This window comes from Plutella xylostella, chromosome 3 (assembly GCF_932276165.1).
Source record: "Plutella xylostella chromosome 3, ilPluXylo3.1, whole genome shotgun sequence".
In the NCBI taxonomy this organism is placed as follows: Eukaryota; Metazoa; Arthropoda; class Insecta; order Lepidoptera; family Plutellidae; genus Plutella; species Plutella xylostella.
The window spans coordinates 1465301-1491532 of NC_063983.1; the positions used below are offsets into that span (position 1 = coordinate 1465301).

At 37.7% G+C, this 26232-nt stretch overlaps 1 protein-coding gene across 1 annotated transcript in view; it reads left to right on the plus strand.

Annotated features, from left to right (window-relative positions):
• LOC105383801 overlaps nt 1–26232 on the plus strand; it is a 155162-nt gene that overhangs the window by 124083 nt on the left and 4847 nt on the right. The window contains exons 4-7 of the mRNA XM_038117089.2: nt 252–460; nt 811–983; nt 24452–24621; nt 25357–25558. Coding sequence (XP_037973017.2) covers nt 252–460; nt 811–983; nt 24452–24621; nt 25357–25558 — 754 coding nt within the window. The remainder of the gene's footprint in view (nt 1–251; nt 461–810; nt 984–24451; nt 24622–25356; nt 25559–26232) is intronic.

A 26232-nucleotide genomic window follows, 5' to 3' on the forward strand; every position in this document is an offset into this window, starting at 1 on the left:
CTACATAGATACGTCCGACTGAAGCTAATTTGACTATCCAATCCTTTACCCAACAGTAAAAAACAATGTGATTGGCGGAACGCTTATTTATTTAACTTCATCGATAAAGATTCCGTGCAACCTTGCTTACAACCATCCAGATTTCTTTTACTTATTTACTCATTTATTACCCAGCATACAAAAGCACCTAATTATGTACAATCAGCTAGATTTAATGCTAAAACCCACTAATTTCCCTTCTTCTTCCGCAGACTGCGTCCACCTCCAACTCTACAAAGACCTGAAGGAGCGGCAGCGCAACGGGCAGACCAAGGCCTCACTCTCTCTACAGCAGTACCTCGGCTTCGAGTCGGGGTTCACGCTGGACAAGGAGTCCAACACCCTGGCGATCCTGTGTGAGGACGTCACCCCGGTGCTGGCCTTCGATACCAGGGAGATCTTGATGCAGTGGCGGGTTAAGGTGAGTTGAGTGAAAAATTGTAATTAATAAAATTATGTACGTAGCGTTGATTTACATGATTTTGTGAAAAAAACTTATTCTGTACAGGGATATGTCAGCTGTAGATGCTGTAACACGGAAAAATATCGTGAATCTAGACATTCACGACATTTTCACCCTAGATGTCACTAGTAGGAGTTTTCTGTCAGTGGTGACAACTATCAAGCAAACAAAGCAATGGCCCTTTAGCACTGTTCCAACAACCTAAGCCCTCTGGCTGGTAGGGGTAAGAGAAGGAATACCGAGAAAATATTAAAGTCCAGCAGTGTACGCTTAACGCTTATATCTACAGAAAAGACTTTTTTTCCCAGGTCCAACATAACCTCGGCAGCAGCAGAGAATACTCAGCGGTGCTGATAACAGTGCCATCTAGCGCCAACATCCGCGCCGGGCCGGTGCGCCTGCACGTGTGCGGGACAAGGCTAGCACTATGCGCGTCAAGACCGCCTGAAGTGCTCGCTCTGTGGGACGTCAAGCTATTGAGGTGAGTGTTGTAGCGCCATCTAGTTGGAATTTAGGAACAGTTGTGATAGATATTTTTTATTTGCGCGTGGGAAGGGTAGGTAACGACATCTAGTGGTAGCTTGCGTACTGTGTTTTAATAAAAAAAACAACATGGGGTAAGAAAATATAATTTGCGTCCGCCCCCGCAATCTCGGAAACAGAATGGTGACAAAATGTAAATATTATGTGTTTCACAAAGATGGAATAAGAGAAATGAGAAGCCCAAAGCCGTTCCTAATGAAATAAGAAGAAAATGAAGACTTGGGAAAATGGGGAATTTAATAAATCCTATTTTAGGCAAAGACAATCCGAATAATATTCCGGGAATTCTTTATCTGAAAACTTGAAAGTTTTCAATCACTTTTACAGGCTGAAGGCTGAAGTTAAACGTCTTTGAGCAATCTCCCGAAGTTGAGTTTTACTAAAAAATTACCTCGAATTATTCATCCGAAATAGCAGTTTGACGGATACATACTAAGCTTCACGATCTCTTTAATAAATCAAGTTAACTTATTTTTACTTTATTTTTTGGTAACTAGGTAAAAATCTAACAGTCATGATTATTCAGTTTTAGCTTACTGTTCCTGTGTAAATAATAGCTGAATATCTGATTCAGCTAAGACTGCTAAGAGTCTACGAATAAGATTGCAATACTTTCTCGTACAATCTTAAAACAAAGTAAATACTTACAGTAAGCAACTAAACACAGGGGGTTTTAATAAAAACTTATACCCTACCCTTTTATGGACTCCAAGTCACATCTGCCCTAAGAATTATTAACGCTCTGAGAATAAAACGTAGTAAAAAGAAATGTGTGCTATGTATCCTTTTTCCAAATAAACACTAACCTACTTAGTACGTTTCTTGACTGTTATCGGCGGCTAAATCTTGGGAAAAGGGAAATCTCCTAACTAAATGGACCTTCGGTATTTGGTCCCGTTGGGCCTTCTAATGGTGCCAACATTGATGTCGATTCTGAAGGCAGAAATTTTAATTTTAACGCTGTCAAACAAAAAAAAATTCTAGTATAAAATGAGATTTCAGAGATAGTCATAGAGTCGAATTTTAAACAAAGAATTTAAGGTTTTGACAGCATTAAAATTTGAATTTCCGCCTTCAGAATCAACATCATTGTATTCTCACTTCAACACTTACGTTTTTCTGGAAGGGCGAGATAATTACACGAGCATTCGTACTGCTGTGCCATTGCAACCTGTCTTATCGGTAAGTTTTTCCAATCAAGTGAATAAAAATATAATGCAAGTGATAAATTTTCGATTCCGGGCCATGTATTTTAAGTGACTCCGATGACGCGACAGACTCATGTGTATACTACTTATTAATTATATTAATTATTTTATTTACAAGAGGGCCAAATCCTCAAGTACAACGAAACACCGTCCGATCTACGTAACTGGCAACACGTACCCGGAATAAAGAAGCGAGACCTCGTAATAAGGACTCGGCGACTCGCATCGATTCTCAATAAAATCCGCAACACTCACAGAGCAGAAAGAAAAGCACCTACTTTTAATCTGGTACGCCATTCTGCTAAAACGGAAACAACTGAGCATTATCATTATCAGCCAATGAGCCGTTTTCCTTGACAGCTGTCAGTTGAGCTTTTGGGTAAGCCGATAGATGGCGTGAAAACGCAGTGTACCAACTGTCAAAAATTACATAGAGAGCAAAGAGTACTAAACTCAGAATAAGAACTCAAACTCAAACTATCTCAAAAGAGTCACTATCTCAAGTGCACTAACTCTACAGTATCAAGGGAGGAGGAGCAGATAGCTCAACTACAACTCAATTAATACAGGAGAAACACAAGGAAACTGAGAAAACTTGAAAAGAACGGCTGTACGCACAATCGCACTGAACGCTGAAGCAACAGTGACATCGACATCATAGAGAAAATTACATTCGAGCTTCGTTCTCGAGATTAGCATAGACATATGTAGTTTCGCCTAGGACTTCGCTATTCTGCACTATATTTTAGGTAAAATTCCTATACTGAAAAAATAAAACAAAATAAAAATATTTGTGGGTAGGAGTCAAACTTACTCCTACTCTCGGCTGCTGTCCGTCGTCATTCGCGTTTTAGTGCTCCGCTGTTCCGCACGTTGCTGTCAAAAACTGTGAATTCCAAGCATAACAATATGCCAAAACGTAAAAGTGGTGATAGTGAGTGCAGTGATTATCGAGAATTGAGCAGGAAGTTGCGAAAACTTGAAAGAAAAATAAATAAACGGCGACATCGACGCAGACGCTCCGTGTCGACCACACCCGAGCGCGATTATCGCGAGCCTTTTCCAATTGATCTTGAAGGTATGTACCAACGTCCTTTCTTGTTTATAGTGACAATAAAATAAGAGACTACTTTGATATGTATGTATCTAGAACATACTCATACCATACCAAATACTTGGTTACAAAATACTGACAATCGATCTGTCCACCATGGGACTGTTTCACGTCAAAAATATTGTATTTCAAAACTGAAATAACAAAACACAGCTAATCGGAAATACCATCCTGGGTTATTCCACTGCAGTGTTATATACCTACCGATACCGCCGACTTACGGACGTGTATCTTTGGTTACAGAGGGCGTGTGCGTGGGATCATCCGGGGAACATTCAAACAGTTATTATTGTGAAGATGATGATGTTGAAGTTGTGGATTATACATTGCCATCAGCGGTGGTCAGGGTACCTAACAACAACCCCCCAGCCCTCGCGGCCCCCACGTCCCCCACTGCAACTGTGGCCACAGCTGCCCCCGCGGCCCCCGCCGCCCCCGAGTCCCCCGCCGCCCCCGCTGCCCCCGATGCCCTCGCAGCCCCCGCAACCTCCACTGCCCCAGCAGCCCCCGCTGCCTCCGCGGCTCACGGAACTCCAACCGCTACCACGACACGCACCGAAGTCCCATCTACTTCTGCCGCTCCCCCAGGCTCTGATCTACAGGTCGCGGATGATATATCGATGGATCCAGCTCTGCTAGACATCCTTGGAGATGATCCCTCTATAACCAAAGAGTTCGGCCCTGCAATTCAGAAGGACCTCGCAATCCGACTGGGTCATATAGCCTGCAATGGCCTAACAAAGGACAAGCGTAAAGAATTACGCGAAAAATACCTAGTTCCAGCCAACTGCAAACTAATTAGTGCACCAGCTTTAAATCCAGAAGTATCGTCTAATTTATTAGACAACCACCTAAAGCGTGATAAGGGCATAGAGTATAAACAAAAATTTACGTCTGCGGCAATATCATCCTTAAGTACAGCTATTTCTATGACTTTATCATCAGAAGATAAAAATCCAGAGCTTCTTAAGATCCTTATGGACACCGCCCGCATCTTATGCGACTGTCAACACTCCGACTCTATTACTAGGAGATCATTCATTCTTTCAACACTTAAAAAAGATATGAAGGACCAGTTGGAAAAAACGAAGATAGATGAGTTCATCTTTGGGCAAAACCTGTCTGAAACCATAAAAACCGTAAAGGCGATACAGAGATCAGGAGCAGATCTTAGAACACAACCGGCTATTAAAACACCACAGCCATATAAGAAAAAAGCCAGTAATGTAGCCAGTCGACAACAGCCTCCTTTAAACTGGAGGGGTCCTCCCCCAGCAGGTCACAAACTAGCGCAGCCGCAGGGGACCCCGAGGATGACGCGGCCGCCTCCACACAGGACTCAGCAGCCCAGCTCATCGAGGATGTCGTCGCGTCAAGTGAATCATCACTACCGACGCTAGACAAGGTACAATATGCTGGTCGACTTTCCATGTTTTTCCACCAATGGTCTATGATCACAGATGATGAACAAGTTTTATCTTATATAGCAGGATATAAAATCCCATTTGTAGAGCCTGTATTTCAACTATTTCCACCTGTAGAGAAATCCTATTCGAATAGTGAAATGTCTGACTTCTCAGTAGTTATTAACAGCCTTCTCACTATGGGCGCAATATCAGAATGCTCTCCTTGTGAGGGTCAGTTCATATCCGATATATTTCTTTTGCCAAAGCCAAATGGTAAGAAAAGATTCATATTAAACCTAAAGAAACTCAATAAATTCATTCATACACATCACTTTAAATTAGAAGATTTGCGCACAGCCGTTAAGCTGCTCTCCAAAAACTGTTTTATGTGTACTATCGACTGCAAAGATGCATATTTTTTGATAAAAATACATAATAGTTCAAAAAAGTTTTTAAGGTTTCAATTTGACTCAAAATTATACGAATTTAATGTCTTACCATTTGGTCTTAATACTGCGCCTTTCATTTTCACTAAAATAATGAAACCTATTGTTAAACTCTTAAGATCTCTAGGTCATCTCTCTACAATTTATCTAGATGATATTTTTCTGATTTCTAATAATTATAAATCTTGCCTAGATAATATTCACGATACAAGAAGATTACTTACGGCTCTAGGTTTCCTGATAAATACAGACAAATCTGATTTTATTCCGAAAACACTATGCCGTTTCTTAGGTATAAACTTAAACTCTATCAAAATGGAAATTTCGTTGCCCTCAGAAAAGAGACAAAAAATTCATGAACAGATTATAAAATTTTTAAACTGTAAAAGATGTAAAATTAGAGAATTTGCTAGATTTTTAGGTTTATTAACATCCGCTTGTCAAGCTATTGAATACGGCTGGCTATATACAAAAAGTTTTGAACGGTGTAAGTATCTAAATTTAAAATGTGACGAAAATTACGATAAATATATGGCCATTCCTAACGATTTATTACCGGACCTCCGTTGGTGGAGTAAGGCTATTAATACTTCAGTCAATAAAATAAGAGACGATCAATATCTCTTAGAGATCTACACAGATGCCTCAACTACGGGATGGGGCGCGGCGTGTGGATCAGAAAGGGCAAGCGGGATTTGGTCTGTTGAGGAGAAAAAACGACATATAAATTATTTAGAAATCCTAGCAGCGTTTTTTGGATTAAAAGTGTTTGCTAAAAATTTAAATAACTGTCAGATTGTGTTGCGAATAGATAATACAACGGCTATATCCTATGTTAACAGAATGGGAGGAATTCAGTTTCCACATCTCACTGAGGTTGCAAAAAGCATGTGGCAATGGTGTGAAGTCCGTAAAATTTTTATTCATGCAGCATATATTAGTTCATCCGACAATCACATAGCGGATGCAGAATCAAGGAGAGTTCATCCAGATATCGAGTGGGAATTGTCAAATATTGCATTTAATAGCATAATAGAACACTTTGGGTCCCCAGATATCGATTTATTTGCATGTAGACTAAATGCAAAATGTGTAAATTATGTGTCATGGTTTAGAGATCCTAACGCTCTTGCCACAAATGCTTTTACCATTACGTGGACAAACTATTATTTTTATGCATTCCCACCAATAGCAATAATACTTAAATGCTTAAGAAAAATAATAAACGACAGGGCAACTGGCATAGTAGTCGTACCTAAATGGCCAACCCAACCTTGGTACCCACTATTTACCAGTCTTCTCACCAGTAAACCAATTATTTTTAGACCTAGTCATAATTTGATTATTTCTAATTCCAGCAGCCGGAATGTACACCAACAGATTACACTGATTGCCGGCAGATTATCAGGACATCGTTTATACGAAGAGGCATCCCCTCCTCATCAATACCTATCATGCTAGCGTCACTCTCAGACAATACGTTTAAGCAATATGATACATGTTTAAAGAAGTGGTTCAGATTTTGTAATAATAATTCCAAAGATCCTTATGATGATTCTATTCCGAATATTATGGTATTTCTGACAACATTGTTTGATAACGGTGCTCTATACGCTACGTTGAATTGCTGTAGGTCAGCTCTTTCATTAGTATTAGGTCACCAGGTTGGCAGTGATGATCGGATACAAAGATTCCTAAAGGGTGTTTTTAAATTAAGACCACCTCGTCCCAGGTATGATGTAACCTGGGATACCACCCAGGTTTTAAATTTTTTGTCCAGCCAATATCCTAATGAAACCCTGGATCTAGAATGTCTATCTAAAAAATTAATTACTCTCCTGGCACTTGTAACTGCTCACAGAGCACAAACATTCTCAAAAATTAAAATAAGTAACATAATTATTAAAAATACGGAAATTATCATAAGAATCCCTGATATTATAAAAACATCTCGAGCCGGATCATCACAACCAACCCTTTATCTTCCATTTTTTGCCGAAAAACCGTCAATATGTCCTGCAAATGTCTTACGTACATATATTCATAAAACCGAAACATTGAGAACAGATCAACAAAGCCTATTCATTTCTTTTAAAAAACCGCATAAAGCGGTTACATCACAAACCCTTAGCCGTTGGATTAAACTAACGCTAGCAAGTAGTGGCATAGACGTTTCAATCTTCTCAGGGCACAGCACGCGACACGCGTCCACGTCCAAGGCTCTGACTGCCGGTGTCAGTCTGGACCTCATCCGAAAAACCGCCAGTTGGAGCCAAAACTCTTCAACATTTGCCAAATTCTATAATAGAATTATTTCGGATAATGTTGATCGAAACGCCTTTGCTAGAAGCATAATTAATAGTTGATTTTACTTAATTATTAATTCAATGAGCTATGGAGTATACAAATTACTTTAGTTACTATAACTTACCATTTATTTAGTTTTGTTATTATTATAATCAAAGTTATAAAAATGTATAATCACCGAATCAAGCTATGAATGTTAATCTTCAGAATAAAATAAAGTACATTATTAAATAGTACAAAAATATTTCACTTTTATTTACTCTCAAAATCTACATATGTCTATGCTAATCTCGAGAACGAAGCTCGAATGTAATTAATGATTAAACGAACTTACCTTAAGTGAAGTTCAATCATAATTACACGAAGAGCTTCGTTCGAAGAGATTAGCATCCCACCCCTCCCTAATAAGCAATATTGCGTTTAAACCCATTATCATAAACCGTGAAATATTTTACAGCTTTACTATCTCCAAACTAAATGACGACGGACAGCAGCCGAGAGTAGGAGTAAGTTTGACTCCTACCCACAAATATTTTTATTTTGTTTTATTTTTTCAGTATAGGAATTTTACCTAAAATATAGTGCAGAATAGCGAAGTCCTAGGCGAAACTACATATGTCTATGCTAATCTCTTCGAACGAAGCTCTTCGTGTAATTATGATTGAACTTCACTTAAGGTAAGTTCGTTTAATCATTAATAATACTACAATTCTACCTACCTACGTCACTTTCACATTTCGTTAGCCTCACAGAATAACATATTGTGATCTGAGTGTGTTCTGAGGGTTTGAAAGTTGGTACAACCCCAGACAACGCCATCTATTTCTCCAAAAAGGAACTTTTTTTTTTTTAACAAACGCCTCATTGTCATCATTTATAATATCAATCACTAATCGATCGACTGGTGCTGTATTCAAATACAAATTGTATTATTTATATTGGACCATAGAACTAACATCCTGCAGCTACCAAAATCATAAAAAATACTCAAATAATAATATCGAAAACATTCTTATCAACGGGTTAAGAGTTGGTTAAGAGTCAAACACCACCATTATTTAGAGGCATTAAAAAAGTCGTAATCTCAAGACTATTATTCTGAGGGTGAAAAGGAGCAGAAATGCCACCCGCGACGTTTATAGGTCACAGAGTAATAGTGGCTCGCAAAAACTCTTTATTTTATTTACGCTCTCTCGGCCAAGTTCTGTGAAGTTAATGGTAGTCTATGGAGGATGGAGGTTCACTTGAACCTTCTTGAACATAAGTTGCTGGATTCTAGGAGACAATCCGCTAAATAACTAAAAGAAGAGTGATATCAAGTTAAAGTTAGGCTAAAACACCTGTTTAACTAGCGCATACCATAGCGTTGACCATAGAGAAGTACTTAACCTGTTCCTTGAGCTCGTACTAGAATGAATTGTAAAATTGAAGATTTAACAGCATTGAATAAACGAGAACTGGAGATAACAAGCAGTCCTTTATGCCTCGGCTGTGTTCCGAGCACGTAATGTCTGTCCTTGCTGGACAGGATTCAGTTCAGAATTCTGAAGAAATCTAAGTCTAAGGACTCAACCAACAATGAGGTAGCAACGATCTCTGAAGTCATACCTAAAAGTTTTTTTTTGTGAAGAATTTGTATTTTTGTATGGATAATAAAAACATTCTTGGTTGTAACGTAATTAGTGTAAATACCTTGTTCAATCTTAGTTACTCGTACCATTATTAGTTAACTTCCCTCCACTGTAAAGTAATCCCACAAAAACACCCTATAAAATTCCGAGACATGCAAAACAACAAAGTAAAGCATTACTCCGCTAAAAATACTCGTTTAACTTTAAAAAGTCCGCCATGTTGCGCCGCGACACAGCTTTATTAAATAAAGAGCTCGCCATAGCTTGATCAAATAACACGCTAATGAAATTAGTGGACTAAACAAACTGCAGGAAAGAAACCAGTAAATCCACAAAGAAACTGCACAGAGTTGCAACAAAGAGCGGCGGAAACAACGCCTGAAGAAACGATACTATTTCAGCTTTTCAGCGATCCGCGGTGGAACCTCAAGTGGGAACCTTTTGCACAGGTTCCGTTGCCTCTGAAATTAATGCAATGGAAGTTGAATCGGTCGCGGTTGGTGACTTGTAAAAAACTAACAATAATATTTTTTGTTACGATTCTGAAGGCAAAATTGACATTGAATAAATTGGGAGTACAACCTAGATACATGTTTTTACCGAATATCTACACACATTTAGTGATTCTCTCTACGTGTCTGTACTCCTTAGATATCTAGTCCACCGCTGGACATAGGCCAGTGTCGTCGTAATAGCCACAGTTCCCTCCTAAATTCACCACATTTGCTATTCTCAGTCACAGAAGGCGAACTGATTGACCGAATTCAAATTAAGAATTCCGTTTGATACTAAATCCTCAGAACGGAACCCTTACAGAGTAATCTGATACCAACTTGACCGTTTTTTTCGTCCGTTACTTTTAAAAGTTATTTCATTTTCTTTGTTACAAAATCTCAGACTGAAAATGCATGATGCAGCCGCTTCAAAATGCTAATTTTGTTAAACACTTCAGCGCCAGCCATTACAGCCAGTATTACAAGCAGGCTCTTGTTATTTCATTATTTCAAGTTTATTGACTTCCTTAGTTCATAGATTAGGTACAATGTGTTGGTAACGAGGAAGTTTTCTTTTCTTTCATCTGACATTTTAGAGAGCAATCATTAGATTAAGTACTTATGTACATGCTATAATATGTGTTGTGAAGGTATGGTATGTGTTTAGTTTAAAATTCAAAGAGACATATACATCGACGTCACAGACACATAGATGTACCATTTTAACATACAGGTACCTATGTTATATAATATCATTAAACCCTTCATTTTCTGTAAGCTACTACCTACTCTTTATTTGTTGCAAACATTACACCGTCACGTATTCCTGTATTTGATGATAATAAATAAATAATTAAGTACCAAAATCATAAAGGACTTCGAAACAGTGACTTCTATCCCCATAGGGGTGACAGAAAACTTGAGACATAAAATGTATTATTAAACCGTTATACGGCGTTGCCAACTTGACGACGTAAAAACAATAATAACGGCAATAAGAGGGGAAATTGATGGCTTTTCGAGGCTGAAACAGAAGTAAGAGTTATTTGATATGTTATTACGTATTATTATGAAGAGTATTAAGAGGGTACAGCTTTGAAGGAGCGGTCGAGTTGAAAAAAATATGTAAGTTTGGTTTGGGTTCGATACCTGGCCCGGTACCTAAATGTTTGTAAAAATTAAAGACCTGTTTGTGGGTTTATTCGGTTTGTGCTATACGTGATGTCTCATTATTAGATATGTCTAGATTTTTTTGTGTAGTATTTAACCAAATAATAATAGTATTTTGATTTCTGCTTACATTTATTTTTGGTATTGAACATCTTCTGTTTATTATTGTAGATTTCAGAAACAGAAATGTTGCATTTTATTAATTATCATTACACACTGCCTGCAATGAAAAAGTTCCACTCACAAAATGGCGACAACAAACGATCCCAATTTTATCAAAGATTTAATTTAAAATTGGAACAAAATATTACCGATTTTAGTTGTTAATATCCTGATGCTCTGTAAAATGTACTTCAATGTTGCAAAAGACGGCATTAAGCTAGCCTTTTCCGTTTAGAACTAATTTGGTGCTTTTCTCAGTGGAACCTTTTCATTGCCCGTGAGTGTAGAATCAAACTATAAGAAATTGGGATCCAAGTAGCTGTACCTTCTTTTTAAACGTTTTTACGCAGGGGTGCTGTAGGGTGCGAGCAAAAATAATTGCTTTTATCGTAATTAAACTTTCTAAACAAAATTTAATATAACTCTGTAAACAATGCTCAAAAATAGGTACTTATAAGCAGCTATTTTTAAGCAGTTATGTTTCATTAAAATGTTTAGGGACAGAGATGCAGTGTTAGACAATATTATTATGCATGTAAACATTGAGTCTATTATTCACGGATGGAAGACACTGCCCACCTCCCTACCAATTATATTTTTTTTATATTTGGCCTAACATTTACAAATTAAGTCCAACATTAAAAACATCATACATTCCAGTTGATTTCATAAATAACTTTTAATGTAATCCTGTATAGCGAGAAGGAAAATAAGAAAATTATACCAAAGTGCTTCTTTGCAGAACTATAAATAAATGTGGGACAAATGTATGGGGCGTAAACACGACAAATCATACCCGGTTATGAGTTAGTGACAGGCGCGGGGCGGCTAACAGCCGATAATATGCTACTTAGCCGACAAATGTGAGGCTCACATCGATTGATGGTCAGTAATATTAGCAGCTCTTGATATTTCTGTTTCCTTCTTTATGGTTATGAGATTGTGAGGAGTAGGGTTACCACCACCAAACAAATTAACAATTTTTAAGTAGCGTCGCTCGCCAGTCAAATCTGATGTAACTGGTGTGGATCTGACAGATGTTTGAGTGGCGAGAGACGCTGCTTATGGATTGTTAATTGCTAATGTGTCAGTGGTGGTACGGTATCTGTTCATTCGTGTATTTGGCAACAAAAAATATAATTTTGTTAATCCTATACCGAGCGTTACAAATACCCTATTCTTAGGCAAAACGAAAGAGTAGCAAAAAAACTTAAAGTAAACTTCAGCACACTTTTTAGACAGAAAAACAAAAACTAACTACCAAAAAGAAGAACCTACGTACGTTCATCAGCAAACAGCTTTTACAAACAAACAGAATAGGCCAGTGTGTGCCTGTTGACTCCACTCGGATTCGCGACAAAACAATAGACAACGCAGACTGACACATTTATCATTTACCCGCCATCACACGAGCTGTCACGCGGCCTACATCCGTCCGAGCTCTATGGTCATTACTCTGTGATCTTTTGAAAATGGAACACCTGTTTTGGCGCGTAGCTTTTGTTTTTCTGTAGCATTGTTTTTAAAAGTTTTTTAGCGTAGGAATCAGATTAATCAGGATTTATGATTTTATAGCATAATGAGAACTTTAAGTGCCTTTCCACCTTTCGGTCCCATACACCCGTTTTAAAAAAAAGTAAGGTAATCTTTTGTAGGTAGTAATACTTCCTGATGATATTATTGCGGGTCTTAATTAACTAAAACAGAGTTTTATGGCGAATAGCATCAGCAGAGCATAATTTGTTAATTCTACCTGCCTTTAAATAAAATTATTTACTCGTCCACGATCCGTGCCACTCCGGGTATCACGTAACCGCGTCGCAAAAACCATTAGCGAACTCCGTGCAACGGCAAAACACGAAATGCGAAATACTCACAAAATGTCGGAAATCCCTCAAAAGTGACGTCACAGCGCGCTCATTACTGGAACATGCCTGCTGCCGCGTTCACTGCAGGTCAGTCACTCGCCCAAGTACGCTGTACCAGTACTTCTTCAAGACAGCCCATCACGTCCCGTCACTGCTGAGGCACAGTCATCCTTGTGATGAAGGGTTTTGCTGGCCTAGTGGGGGTTGGTGGACTTCTACTAAACTCTGGGGTTGTAAGTAACGTCATTTCCCATGACGCTGGTCCATTGCGGGTTGGTGGTAGATACTTCAGCAATGTTATGCAGTTAAAGTAATTATTAAGTGGTCGCAACACCAAATGAATCCCAAAAAAACCAGCGGAAAAAATCTAAACCACCCGCTTTTAAAGTCACGTTGTGTCATCTTTACAAATAATACAGAATGCGATTCGTCCGTTGCGTAGGATGCGGAAAGGTGGACGCTTACCTTTATGCTTGATCGACGACGTAAACGAAGCACAAAACTCAGCTCTCCCACAGTAGCGGAGTCCCGAAACGAAGCCCTATTGGCTTGGTTAGTTGCAAACTTCTACTGGAAAATTACTGTTTAAAGGAAAAATACAATAGTGCTGACTCAGGGATCCAGGAGTACCCATTAAAATAGACCTTCGTAATAAGACTTTATGACAGAAAATATCCTGTGCTAACAATTTTTCATGTGACGGGAAAAGAATGGCCTAGGCGGATGTTGAAACAGCGTTTTTATAACGATGGTCGAGTCCATCTTAAGAAAGGGAAAGAAAGGTCTAATTGAAGTAATTGGTCTGGCGGGTCTTTGAGGGGCAAAAGATAAATTGTAAGTATAGTTGCTGATCTGTACTGTAAGTAATTGAAAATAAAAAAAAACTGTTAATTAATGGAAACATAAGTACCTATCTGCAGATTTTTATAACATTTATCACAATCAGAATATCATCAAATTAGTTTATTTAATTCTTACGGCACACAAAATACGGACGGTCCCTACTAACATGTTCAGAATAGTTCAATGGGGGCTAACGCGTGTGAATTTGCCGCTAGGGGCGCTGGTGTGCACTGAGGTCAAGTGACATTTTACTTTTCATATAATTTGTTTGGCGGGCTTCGTGATAAATTATATTTTCGTTCATTTCCCTGTTGAAAAGTGATCTCTTTTTGCGAAATTATCGCAAATATGGATTATTTGTCGTTGAAAGCTGAATAATTAAGGAAAAGAGGCGCAAAAATAAGCAGTCTCAAAGAGCAGCTAATTTCGAGGTTAGTTTGTTTACTGTTTACAAACTTATTTTTTACGAAGTGTATGCTTGTTTGCTTAGGTAACAGCAATGTTTTTTCTTTTTACAGATACCAAGACTATGACCGTAACAGTAACTTGGTTGGAAACGTAGAGGACAGCATCATACAACAAAATGATTCAGTGTACTGTTGAGTGGCCTTCAGAAACTTTGTATAGCAGTGTGAACACTAAAAATTAAACTCCAGATCTAGATATTATCACCAATGAGTACTTTGGAATTTATGTACAATGTATACCATCGCTCTTACGGTTAATTAAAACATCGTGATAAAACCTGCACATCTAGATTTTCGAACCCACCAACCTGCAGAGGACCAGCGTGGTAGGAAATGGTCCAAGCTTAGGAGTGGAGTTTAGACCTTAAGGCGATATGCAAAAAGGCTCCATTCGAGTGAGCCAGGTGCAGGTACTGACACCCCCACAAATAATATAATACTTAGGGTCTGTTTCACAATGTCTGGTTAGTGGCTACCTGACGGATAAAATACATGCTGTCACTCTCTGTTATAATTTTTTAGACAGTGACAGCATGTATTTTATCCGACAGGTAGCGCCTAACCAGACATTGTGAAACAGGGGCTTAGTATACTATACTACCATTATTTAGTTTCAACTAACAACTCAACCAGCATTCATTGTGTGGATTACTAATGTGTTATATTTTTTGTATAGCAGTGTGTTTAAACGGAAAGGATAAATAAAAGTTAAATCTGTGTGTAATTCTTTTATTTTTATTGTATTTATTAAATGCCTAATCCTTATTTACATTATGTTCTTTCTGAAATTGGTTATAATGATTTTCACAAACAAGAGATTGTCGGATAATAATTATTTCACATGCCACTGTTTTAGAACAGTTTTATCACTTGTTAACATAAGTCCTCCTTTTCTTTCCGAACATAACGGATCTACACTACATTGCGGCATAGTAACTCGATGTGATGATAGTTATTTTATAATTAATAAGCTTATAAGATTCAAAATTTTAAAACTTTATTTCGCGCCAATTTGATACAGTCTCTTTTGATAAGTTTGACAGCTATGGTACCTCTTGACCTACGTCGACAGTGGCGCCAACTGGTGAGCAAAAAAACGGTAGTCCCCATTCAAGCAACTCGGTAGTTCTGAAATAAGCAGCGAATGCACTTTTGTACTTTGCTAAACTAACAAACCGCCTATTCATTATTTCAAAGATTGTTGGTTAGTTTGACAAAGCACAAAAGTGTAATCGCAGCCAAAAACGATCACGTTGCTTGGCCGAACTGTACGTAACCCCACTATTCTCAATTCCCAATCCTTTATTGCATTCCATAATTACTGTTACTTACATAAGATGTTAAAATAATTTGAACAAGCGATCATTATGGACCCTGAAGAGTGAAGAGCATGGAAAAATTTCTTATTAGGAGAAGGAAGGAGGAGGACTTGCTCAACACTACGACCTACCATTATAATATTCAGAGTTACGTACCCTCACTATACTACCATAGAGCCACAACACCGCAATAAGGTCAGGTGTACATTCGGCCCAGTAAGCCGGTAGTCCGGCACCCCTCAGGATTAACCGGGATTACGCAGGGCCGGTTCGAATCCCGCCCGGACATCTGCGATTGCACTGTCTTGGTTTCTGGCAGTGATTTTCCCGGGAAATCCTACTAATTGAGATGTTTTCTTGTGATGATCACTCGAGTTTAACTGTTGTGAATGGAATAGTGGTTATTTACATCGCATTGCGATCGTTATCTTTAAAAGGTCCTTAATTATTGTTTGAAGTTAAACGACACTTAACAGTCTAGGCTCGCTATCGCAAACTTGCTTTGACAACGCATTTCAAATTCAAAATGTATCGAATTTGACCACAATGTTACTTCGCAATATCGCTCCAGTGTTAGCACCATAGAACAACAATAAATACCAGTAAAAAAAACTCACATGCACAGACAACAGAACGAACTAAACTAAATGAAGTAAAGCAGCCTGCACATTAATAAGCTGTCAGCAGTGTATGTATCGTGATGGATGGCCGGACACACCCGCTTTTATTAGTACGAAGTGCTTTAGTACTGCTTTGTACTGTTTATACCGACATCAGTTGACGGGCTGTTAATAATGAAACTACTCGTATTAAGTATAACAAAAGATAGGTAATGTAATTAGGTACTCTTAGAACTATTATTTATTTTACAATGTAATTGGTACTGGTAAGAAATAGCAGGGCAGATGCTCCAGTTTCTTTAATACCATTAAGGTTAGCCAAGAGTCAAGAGTAATTAGCTAATTAGACTAAGTACGTATAGGGCTGAAAAATTGGGAGTTTTCAGATTATTCATTAGTTTTTTTAGTAACATAATCTGTTGTCGGTCGCACAATCGCTTATAAAAATATTCCATGTTGATAGCTCCTAATTTCAGCTTTGTTTATACTTTGTTTTAAGATAACATACAAACCTGAGCCCACCTGTCATTTATTGCACCTATTTTATTCACCATCTTTAAATCTAGTCATTCAATTTAAGTAGCTTCTTTTTATAACACATGTCTTCACTCGCGTGAACAATTTTACAGCGATGTAAAGGGGAAGCACTTTTCTCAACGTTATTAAGAGAGCTGTTGGCTCGGTTAAGGCGAGGCCACCCCATCAGTGTGTGTAGGAAAAAAGTAACAGAGAGGGCGCCACTGATGCCTTATAAAAATGGTCAAATTAGCGTTTATTAAATTTATACGTTTTGGTGGAATTGATGTGCTAAGTATGTCATAGCTTGGTTTTTTGTGATCGCAGAGTTCTTCAATATTTGCATTATAATTTATAACTCACAAACTTTGGTACGTAAGCAAATCTTCCGTTTTACTAAATATAAAAAAAAACACGCACTCACGCCTTGTACTAATGTACTCCCTTGCGGGGTAGGCAGAGGTGCATTGCTGCACCCACTTTTCGCCAGAGTGTTATGTTAGTCCCAATGTAATAGGGGGCGGGCCTATTGCCATTTTACGGGCACATCCAAGACCCGAGAACAAATATCTGTGTTTTAAACAAATATCTGCCCCAGCCGGGAATCGAACCCGGGACCATCGGCACAGTAGTCAGGGTCACTAACCACTACGCCATTCGGTCGTCTACTAAATATAATATGTAGGGATATCTAATATTAAAAGGCAATTAGCTACTATTTTTTTATATAAGTTGGCACATACACAGTTTACAAATTTATGACAAAGCCATAAAGAGGAATGGTTTGAATGATAAATCTTGGCACATTAAAATAAAGCTTTTCCAAACATACTGTAAATATTTACACGTCTAACTGTAGATTGGTGTTGCCCACAAATCCCGCTATAAAACCCTGAGCGGTTAATCTGCAGTTATAATCCTGAGGGAGCGCTAGCCCGCACGCGTGTGTGCCCTCGCCTTAATAATGAAATTGTTACACACCGTGTTTACAGGGAAATTGATTAAACGTACTACTTTGTTTAGGAAATAAGGCTACTTAGAAAGGAATTTAAATAAAGTATGAATGCGATGTTTTAATGTACCAATGGTGTTTTTTTTTTCCACGGGTAAAGACATCTGACAACATTATCCTTTTAACTTTCGAATAAAGATAGTTTTTGTTCTCATACTGAAATCATTTATTAAATAAAATACATAATTTACCAAACATTAAACATAAAATCCACCCTAGCTTCGTCAAAAAAAAAATACAAAAAAAAAATTAAACAAAAAAAAAAAACAAACAAAACAACTTACTTAGCTAAATAATAAAGTTTTTGTTTGTATCAGATGTCTTTCCCCATGGAATGGGTTAAGTATACATTCATAATTCTGCAACCGTCGTTATTACGTACTCTCAAAGAACTCTGAACCATTTCCAACCCAAACCCAAGATAAATATGTAAGGAACACACACATAAAGTTATGTAGGTACGTTTAAAAACTTCGCCCAAGCTGCATAGTTGGGCGCCCAACTATTTTAGTTAGTCCATACTCCACGGAGGAAAGTTACTGTTCTGTGGCGCGTCAAAGAGATCGAGTTTATAAAGGAACTCCTTGCTACATGCTTGCGTTGTTATTGTTCTGAGTACTAGTCTATATGAACAGTAATCTTGCATAGGTTTAGCCCATGTAGTAGATCTATGGTTTTATAAAGTTGGTGAACGAAAAATAACTTTCAACTTTCTGTAAAGTAGAATTAGTACTTTGAAATTCGAACGACTTCTTTTCTTTTTTTTTGCCGTAACAACACTTTCAAAAATCTTCTAATTATACATTCCATCTTGCTGAAGTTTAACCCGAAAATGCCTGCGGAGATTAAACGTGTAAATTTTTTATCTTTCCCCTTTCAGTAATTAACTCTGCACCCTCGGGTTAAGTGACTATATTAAAAAATTACAAAGATTCCCTCGGGCTTTGGCTATTCCGCTTACACTTGCGGATTTGTGCCGCCCGTTTTTTTTTAATAATGTTAAATAGTGCTACATAAAATATCTACAGTTACACAGGACTAAACATACAATGGTTGGCACAGGAATACCAGAAAAATAGGGATATTTGCGGGGTAATTAGGGTTCATAACTCCATAATATGTGAATGATATTATTTTCCCTTTCCTTCCCCTAATATAACCTAACCTATCCGTGTTTTCCTTAAAATGCCCCGGTTGGCACGGTGTCTGTAGAGCAATTTATTCATACCGACCGTTCCTACTGTCAAACTTTTTACTCAATTCGACATGTAGTGGCGCCAACACACAGTCCATAGACAATCGTCTACCGCCGTCACGTACCGCGTATTACCGAAACGGCTACAATTGACGCGCCACTTTATTGAATACTAAACAGCCGAGCATCGGCAAATTCAACTGAATTCTGTGGTGTTACCATAAAACATAGAACTTGCTACTCGATTATCTCTTACATCTATATAGATTATTTGACTTGGACCCCAAAATGGCGGATAATTATACATAATTATCAAATAAATCATTCAGGAGCGATGTCAGCTGTTCATTTTATTAATTAATGTTATTTCATTATAACTTACCTACTCGGTATTCATGTATACTATGATAATGAAAAAAGTAAGTACCTACTTAACAATAATAAGAAAAATACGAGGATGCAAAGTGAATCAAACCGAAACTACCCCATTCTCTAATAAACTGTTTGAGTTCCCGGTATTCCCGTGGAATGCCAACATCACGGGAAATTCGCCAGACGAGTTATACAATATTTATGAGCAAACAACAAATATTGGCGCCGATTGAAATATCGCTTTTCTAAGAAAGTTGTATAAGATGTTTTTTGACTTTGACGAATACATCATAATGATTTAAGTTAAGTAACAGTCCACTGTTGGAAGAAGGCTGTAAGTATGTACACTTTATGTAGCCATTTAATAAAGTATCCCACTGCTATACAAAATTAAGCCTATGCTGTATGTACCTACCTACCTATCTATGTTTTTTGTTTGACTTCATTAGATATACATTATTTTTTAATCTAAAACCTAGAGCGTACTTGTCACTCTTACCACGCACCACCCAAATGTTACTACATTACATTATATACTTACATATTTACCTTCTAAATTGATATCGATAAACTCAGCCAAGCCGCCCTTTCCTCTGTAAGCTTACAAAAAATAAATTTCCCGCTCAAACAAAGCCGATTTATCCGTAACAACGTAATTTGTTAAAGCTACATCTACAAATCAATAGATGTACTACGGTACATGTTGGGACTAGGGGTGCTACGGATTTTCGCAACTGCATGAAAATCCACGTTTTTTATGCAAAATATTCGTATTCAGGTTTTTCGTCGTTAATATTTTCATAATTTTATGCGTGTCGACAAGTAACCACACGTAAAGGAGAATTATGTGTGGGCAGAATTATGTTTCTATAGAAATAAGATTCAGTTAGTATTTACTAGTTTATAAGCAGTACACTATAGCATAGACTAATTATTATTCTAGTACGTATGTAAAATCTTATTTCACTAAAAAACTTCTTAAAATACGTAAGCGTCCACTCCACAGATGCAGCCCTCAAATAGTCCACATCCATCCACTCAATCTCATTGCATTAAACGCACCAATTGCATCACTCTCCGCAACTCCGTTTTCGTAAAGCTCCGTAAAGCCACAGTGACCCTCCTGGCTGGGACTCTACAAAAGATATACAAACTCTTTGCTCAATCCTCTAATGGAAACATGTGTTATTGGCAGTCTGCTTTTCACACGCTGTTTAACTTAATGCCATCACTTTAGTATGCTCAGCTTAGCTTCCCCAGAACACCGGATTAACTTAAGTAATTAAACTGATAAACTTTATACTCTTCTACGTACTTTTTGGCTTACCACATTGCTCGTATCCTATTTGTAGCACTGTCTCTTAGAATAATGATTTGTATATTGTGTTGTGAACTTTGTACAGGTACATTGATAAAGTTTAGTGGGGGGTTTTTAATGTCCTGGCTCGGGATCACTCGGTATGCACGACAATCAATTGAATACTAGGATCATGGACTCGGACTTTAAAATTAAATAGAACTGTCAAATTTCATTCATCAAACGCACAGGGCACCCCCGATTGGAAAGAAATGACAATTCCTGTTTTTGGTATTCATTTTTGTATACGCCCACTTGACTGCCCTCATCTCCATAAGTACTGCATAATTTAATACAGATCTCTCGATTCTTCTCCAGTTATTCCTTCCACCGCTTCAAGATTCTTTTGCACCGCAGAACGCCCCAAGCCACTTTCTTTGATATTCTCCATCTTTTTAATGGAAAAGGGTCCGGAGCATTATCTCGCCTATCTGTTCGGCCTTTATTTCAAACTAGCTGTTCCCGCGAGCTTCGCTTCGCCTTAAAAAGTTTTCCCCTGGGAATTCCGGGATAAAAAGTAGCCTATGTTCTTTCTCAGGGTCTAGACCATATGTATACCAAATTTAATTCAAATCCGTTCAGTAGTTTTGGCGTGAAAGAGTAAGTAACAGACAGACAGACAAAGTTACTTTCGCATTTATAATATAAAGTAAGGAAGTTAGGATTGACGAATACAGGAATAGATCTGCGATCGTTATCGTTATCCATCCCTTTGTGTTCATCCTCTTTGATGTTGTGTTTAATAAACAAGCCATTGTTGGGGGATGTGGATAATTTGATTATTATAATAAGTAAATGATGATGGAGTAATTTTACTCCTATTTTAATTATACTGAATTAATTAGTAATAACCAAGGCGTAAATTAATAACGAAAATGAATAAAAATATTATGAACTAGCTTTTCCGTGCGAGCTTCGCACTGCCTCAATGATAATGTAGAGCTAGCTACATAATGGTATAATATTTTTTGTACTCGATTTTACATTTTTTTTAGGTTTTTCTTTCTTACAAATAAAGACAATCTAACATACACAATTATACACCTTACCATTTTATAATATTAGTACCTATGCTCACTAACTAATGAGACTTATGATATGTTGATCAAATCAGCCATTACCAAAGACAGACCTACCCAACAAACAAATATAATATATAACACCAGTATTTAACCATCGCTTGTTAATGGATATAATTTATAATTCCACGCTTTTACTTATTCTACGTTAAATAATAAAGTAAAAATGATTCAGTGCATTTTAAAAAGACAGTCTATCGTTTATTCATACGAGGCGGTGCTATGAAAGACCTACGTGACGAGTGTGCTAAGTACTTAAAACCCGACTAAATTAAGAATGGTTCCTTTTTATTCACTTTGCTCGGAAACGTGTGCGCTTTTCATTTTGTGCACGGATTTTCAGTGTTGCCAGCTTCTGTTTTGATATTTGTTTTCTGTTTTGGTTTTGACTATATTAGAATATATTTTCATGACGTGGCACTTATTACATTGTCATTAACTCACTTATACATTAGTTTTTGGTGTATTATGTAAGTTGGTCGATATTTAATTGGAGTTTTTAGTTTATTCCCTCATATACCAAAAACCTAAAATTATGTAGGTATGTATTAAATTTCTATCAGCTCAATTTCACAATAATAATAATATATCCTTTCTTTCATTTAAATATCTCGGGTTTCTATCGTTAAATGTCAGCCACACTATTATTTTTTTGGGCTATTTTATTTGAAAAGTGTTTTATAATTCACTCTACGTTTGAATGCTACCACAGTTTTTTAGTCTGTGATTGTAGTTTGTGGCCCCATTCTAATGTCGTCGTTCCCGCGTTTTTGCTTTTGTTTTTTTTTCTTTTCGGCCGGCAGGCACGTGTCACGGATATTTCTTGGCTGTATCGGGGAAGTTGGTTATCGCATCATCGGGAAGTAAAAGTTTTATTTCGATATAAAAGTTCCTTTCGAAGAATTTCGTCCTCTTCTGCGGACTCTGCGGTTCGCCTTTTTTATGGCCGGAAGGCGTTTGCGGGGATCGCTTAGGAGATTCCGATTTATGACACAGAAACTTCTTTTACGGACGACTTTACTTACTTTACTAAATCTTTTTTAGAATGGCTTATAAAAGGGCTTGGTTTCCGTATAAAAATAAATTACATTCAAGGTTGTCTGGTAGAGATTGCTATAAGCAATAAGGCCGCCTTTTTGTACTGTTGTTATTTTTAAGTTTTATTTTGTATTGATTCTGTTTTTTTTTGGTGCAAATAAAGAGGATTGTATTGTATTGTATTGTATTGTACATTCTCAATCTGCCATGTTTACTATTCGCTGTAACGTGCTTATATTGATACCCGTACCTCCTACCTGAGATCGGCATTTTATTTAACCTATTCATAGGTCTGTCTCTTTGAGTTCTGGTCCTAGGAACGCTGGGTCCCGCTAGACAATGCGAGACGTCTAGATGTCTAGATCTAACTGGGAGGCAGGCATCCATGAAATTCGCCAAGGAGGCGGCACGCTACGAAATGAAATTCCTTTGTGGTCAGATAATTTTCAATCTGGCATCGTTTATTCTCATTCGTCGCTGCCATAGAGTAGACTAGAGGAGGGTGGTATTATTGTAGCGTATTATTTTATGTGTGAGAAATATTTATATATAACCTTTTTAATTTATTGATTTAGGTGTATCTTGGTTCTAATAACGATGCAACATTAATGTTATTATTTTATCATATGAGTAAGTATTGGTTCATCTCCTGAAGTGTTTGTGATAAAGATTGTTGCGTTTATGTTAGGTATCTGATATATCTTACTTGACACTATTCTAATAGGAAAGGGCAAATAAAATATCATTAAACTATTTTTTTACCTAGTTCTGATTCTCCCAAAACAATCGTGGATTAGAGTATTTTTTCCAATGTATTATATTTTGAACTCATTTTATTTGAACGCACCCTATCAACAATTTGCAGTGGGTGTGAGAGCTCTCTCTATAAGTAATTCAATTTATTTTGTCTGTTCGTAGATCGAAGGGGTCTTTGAAGTTTGACGTCTGTATTGTGTTATTATCACACTTTTGTGGGGATATTTCTGTTGTATTTCGATTCAAAGGCAAAATTATAATTGATTTGTGTGTATTTTTTTATCAACACACCCTTTTGCTTTTCAATACGGGTGACCTCTGATAATTATAAAAGGAGTGAAATGCTCATTTATTAATAACTGAAACTTCGTATATAATTTTATAATAATCATTGAAGTTTAAATGAGTATGGACCTGTTTGACATTTAATCATTTTAGCATAATATTTTATTATAATGGTATTGCCCTAGGTACTTAACTAAGTGATATTAATCGCAACTAAGACCTCCCAAATTAGGGAGGTTGGCCAATAAGCCTATAAAAATATTATGAATTTAAAGGATAATTGTCCCACTTACCTATCATAAATATTGATTTTACGTTCATAGAGATCATTAATTAGAATGTTGTCAGTAGTTCATTATACTTAATGTAAATTGCTATAAGACCACCCGCATACGGAGCTTTATTAATTTAGTCTCAGTAATTACGCTTAATTGTACAGACGGACAGACCAATTTGTGTTCTGATTAGAATTTTATTGTTTATAGCTCTATCTAGTGATGAAAAAAAAATTGGATGTCATTTTTCTAATCATGAAAATGTTTATCTAGCATCTCGTTTTTAAGAATGTTTGACAAAACCTAAACAATAATTAATTAACCCACTTTAAAAAAAACAGGTTCCGGTGTTGCCAACATCTATAAACTTTTTAATAGGCACCTAACCTTTACCGCCACTCTCATGCAAACTCCTTGGTAAAATTATAACCTGAAAACGCTTAACCTCTTTTCTCTTCCTCCTCAGACGCTACGGTGTAGTAGACAAGCGGTTCTGTGTGGAAGGCGGCTCACGGTGTGGTAGGGGTGAGGGCCTGTTCGTCTTCGCTGCTGAGAAGGGCAAGGAACTGGCTGAGGTGCTGAGTTATAGCCAGGAGGGACAGTCGCGGCTGAGTATCGCCTCTAGGTGTGGTTCTGGTGAGTAAAGCGGAATTCACAAAGTTATAAATAATGGTAAAAATATTAACAGTAGCCTTAGTGCCAATTTCGCCATAGTGGGTTAGAGCATAACCAGGGATTATTGCTTGACTTTTGACACATCTGTCAAGAATCTAACCGACTATGGAGAAATTGGAGCTTAATCGTATTGTCGACATGATTTCTATGTCTCTCTCTTTATGTCCGTATTCCGTATACTGTCAAAGCAAGGCTTTAAGCTGCTGTCGACCTTAATAGCAATAGCAGCTTAAAGTTCCTTTCTGCAACTCAGAGTCTGTACTCTGTCTGGATCATCGATCGACTACTGGCTACCTGTCTCAAGTCTAATGAGATAGAAGGGCACAGCCACTGTCATCTGTACCTTTATAAACTATCGCCAAGCTTTCTACCTGACTAACTCAATTCAAAACGGATTCCTTAGCGCTCCACTTGTACTCGCCAGGTCAAGAATATGTACAAACTATATCCAAGATTTCTACCTGATTGACTCTTTTGAAGAAAAATAGTTATCGTTCAACTTGGTCACTCTATGAGTGAGAAAACGGAGATATGCGCCAAAGTATACAACAAAGAAACCTTATTCGTCCCTAATGTAGATCGCATATATCATCCGTATCTCTTTCTCCAAAACTAACCCAAAAACCCAATCTCCCACATCCCTAGAAAAACGTATCTCCTTCCACCACAACTAATCCTATTAACCCTCCTCCACAGCCCTAGAAAAGCGCTTCTCCGACACCAGCTCCTGCCTCGACGACTGTTTCCGCTCGGGCTCCCCGTCGTGGGCGCCGGCGTCGCAGACCATGCACTGTCTGTCCGACCTGGACAGCAGTATGGAGGAGCAGTTCAACAGACGACCGACGTCTTTGCCGCGGTGCTCGAGCTGTATTGGGAAGATTGGGTCGCAGTTGGTCAGGTGAGGGTTGGAAAATTATTATTGGTTTGTTTTATTGTATTTGATTGGGTGAGAGAGAAAAAAAGCTCGATTGTCTTGTCAAGTGTGGTTTGTTTAGGTCCGGCGCACCCTTGGCATTCACATGACGCTAATCTGACTGACTAATCCTTTTACTATGGTACCAAACCCTAGATCAGCTATAGTGTTGAAACTGATTGTTGTCACTGACACAATAAGAAGACGTACGGATTGAGGGGTATTCCCTAAAGGATATCAACTGTTTCGCCTGGTTCTACCTTTTTTGGCATAAGATTTTTTTGCCTAATCTCGTATTGCATAGTAACGTTTGGTCAAAGTCTCGTTACGCCGAAAATCGTATGGCATAAATCTCGTTTAGTAAAAAGTTATTTCGCATAACATTGTTTAGCCTAATAATGGTATGGCCAAATCTTGAATAGCCTAATAATGCTATGGCATAGGTTTATACAAAGTAATAATATTCGTTTGGCCTTAACTTTGACGGAGCGTCTCCCTACATAACGCAAACTGGTGCCTTGTATTGTTTCCGCTGTTTGGAAAACGCTCCGCTCCGCTCCGCTCCGCTCCGCTGCGCTCCGCTTTGGTTTTTATGAACATGTGCACCTAACACGCTCCTCCTCGCTTTGCTCGTCATCGCACCTATCTTTAGGTTTCGA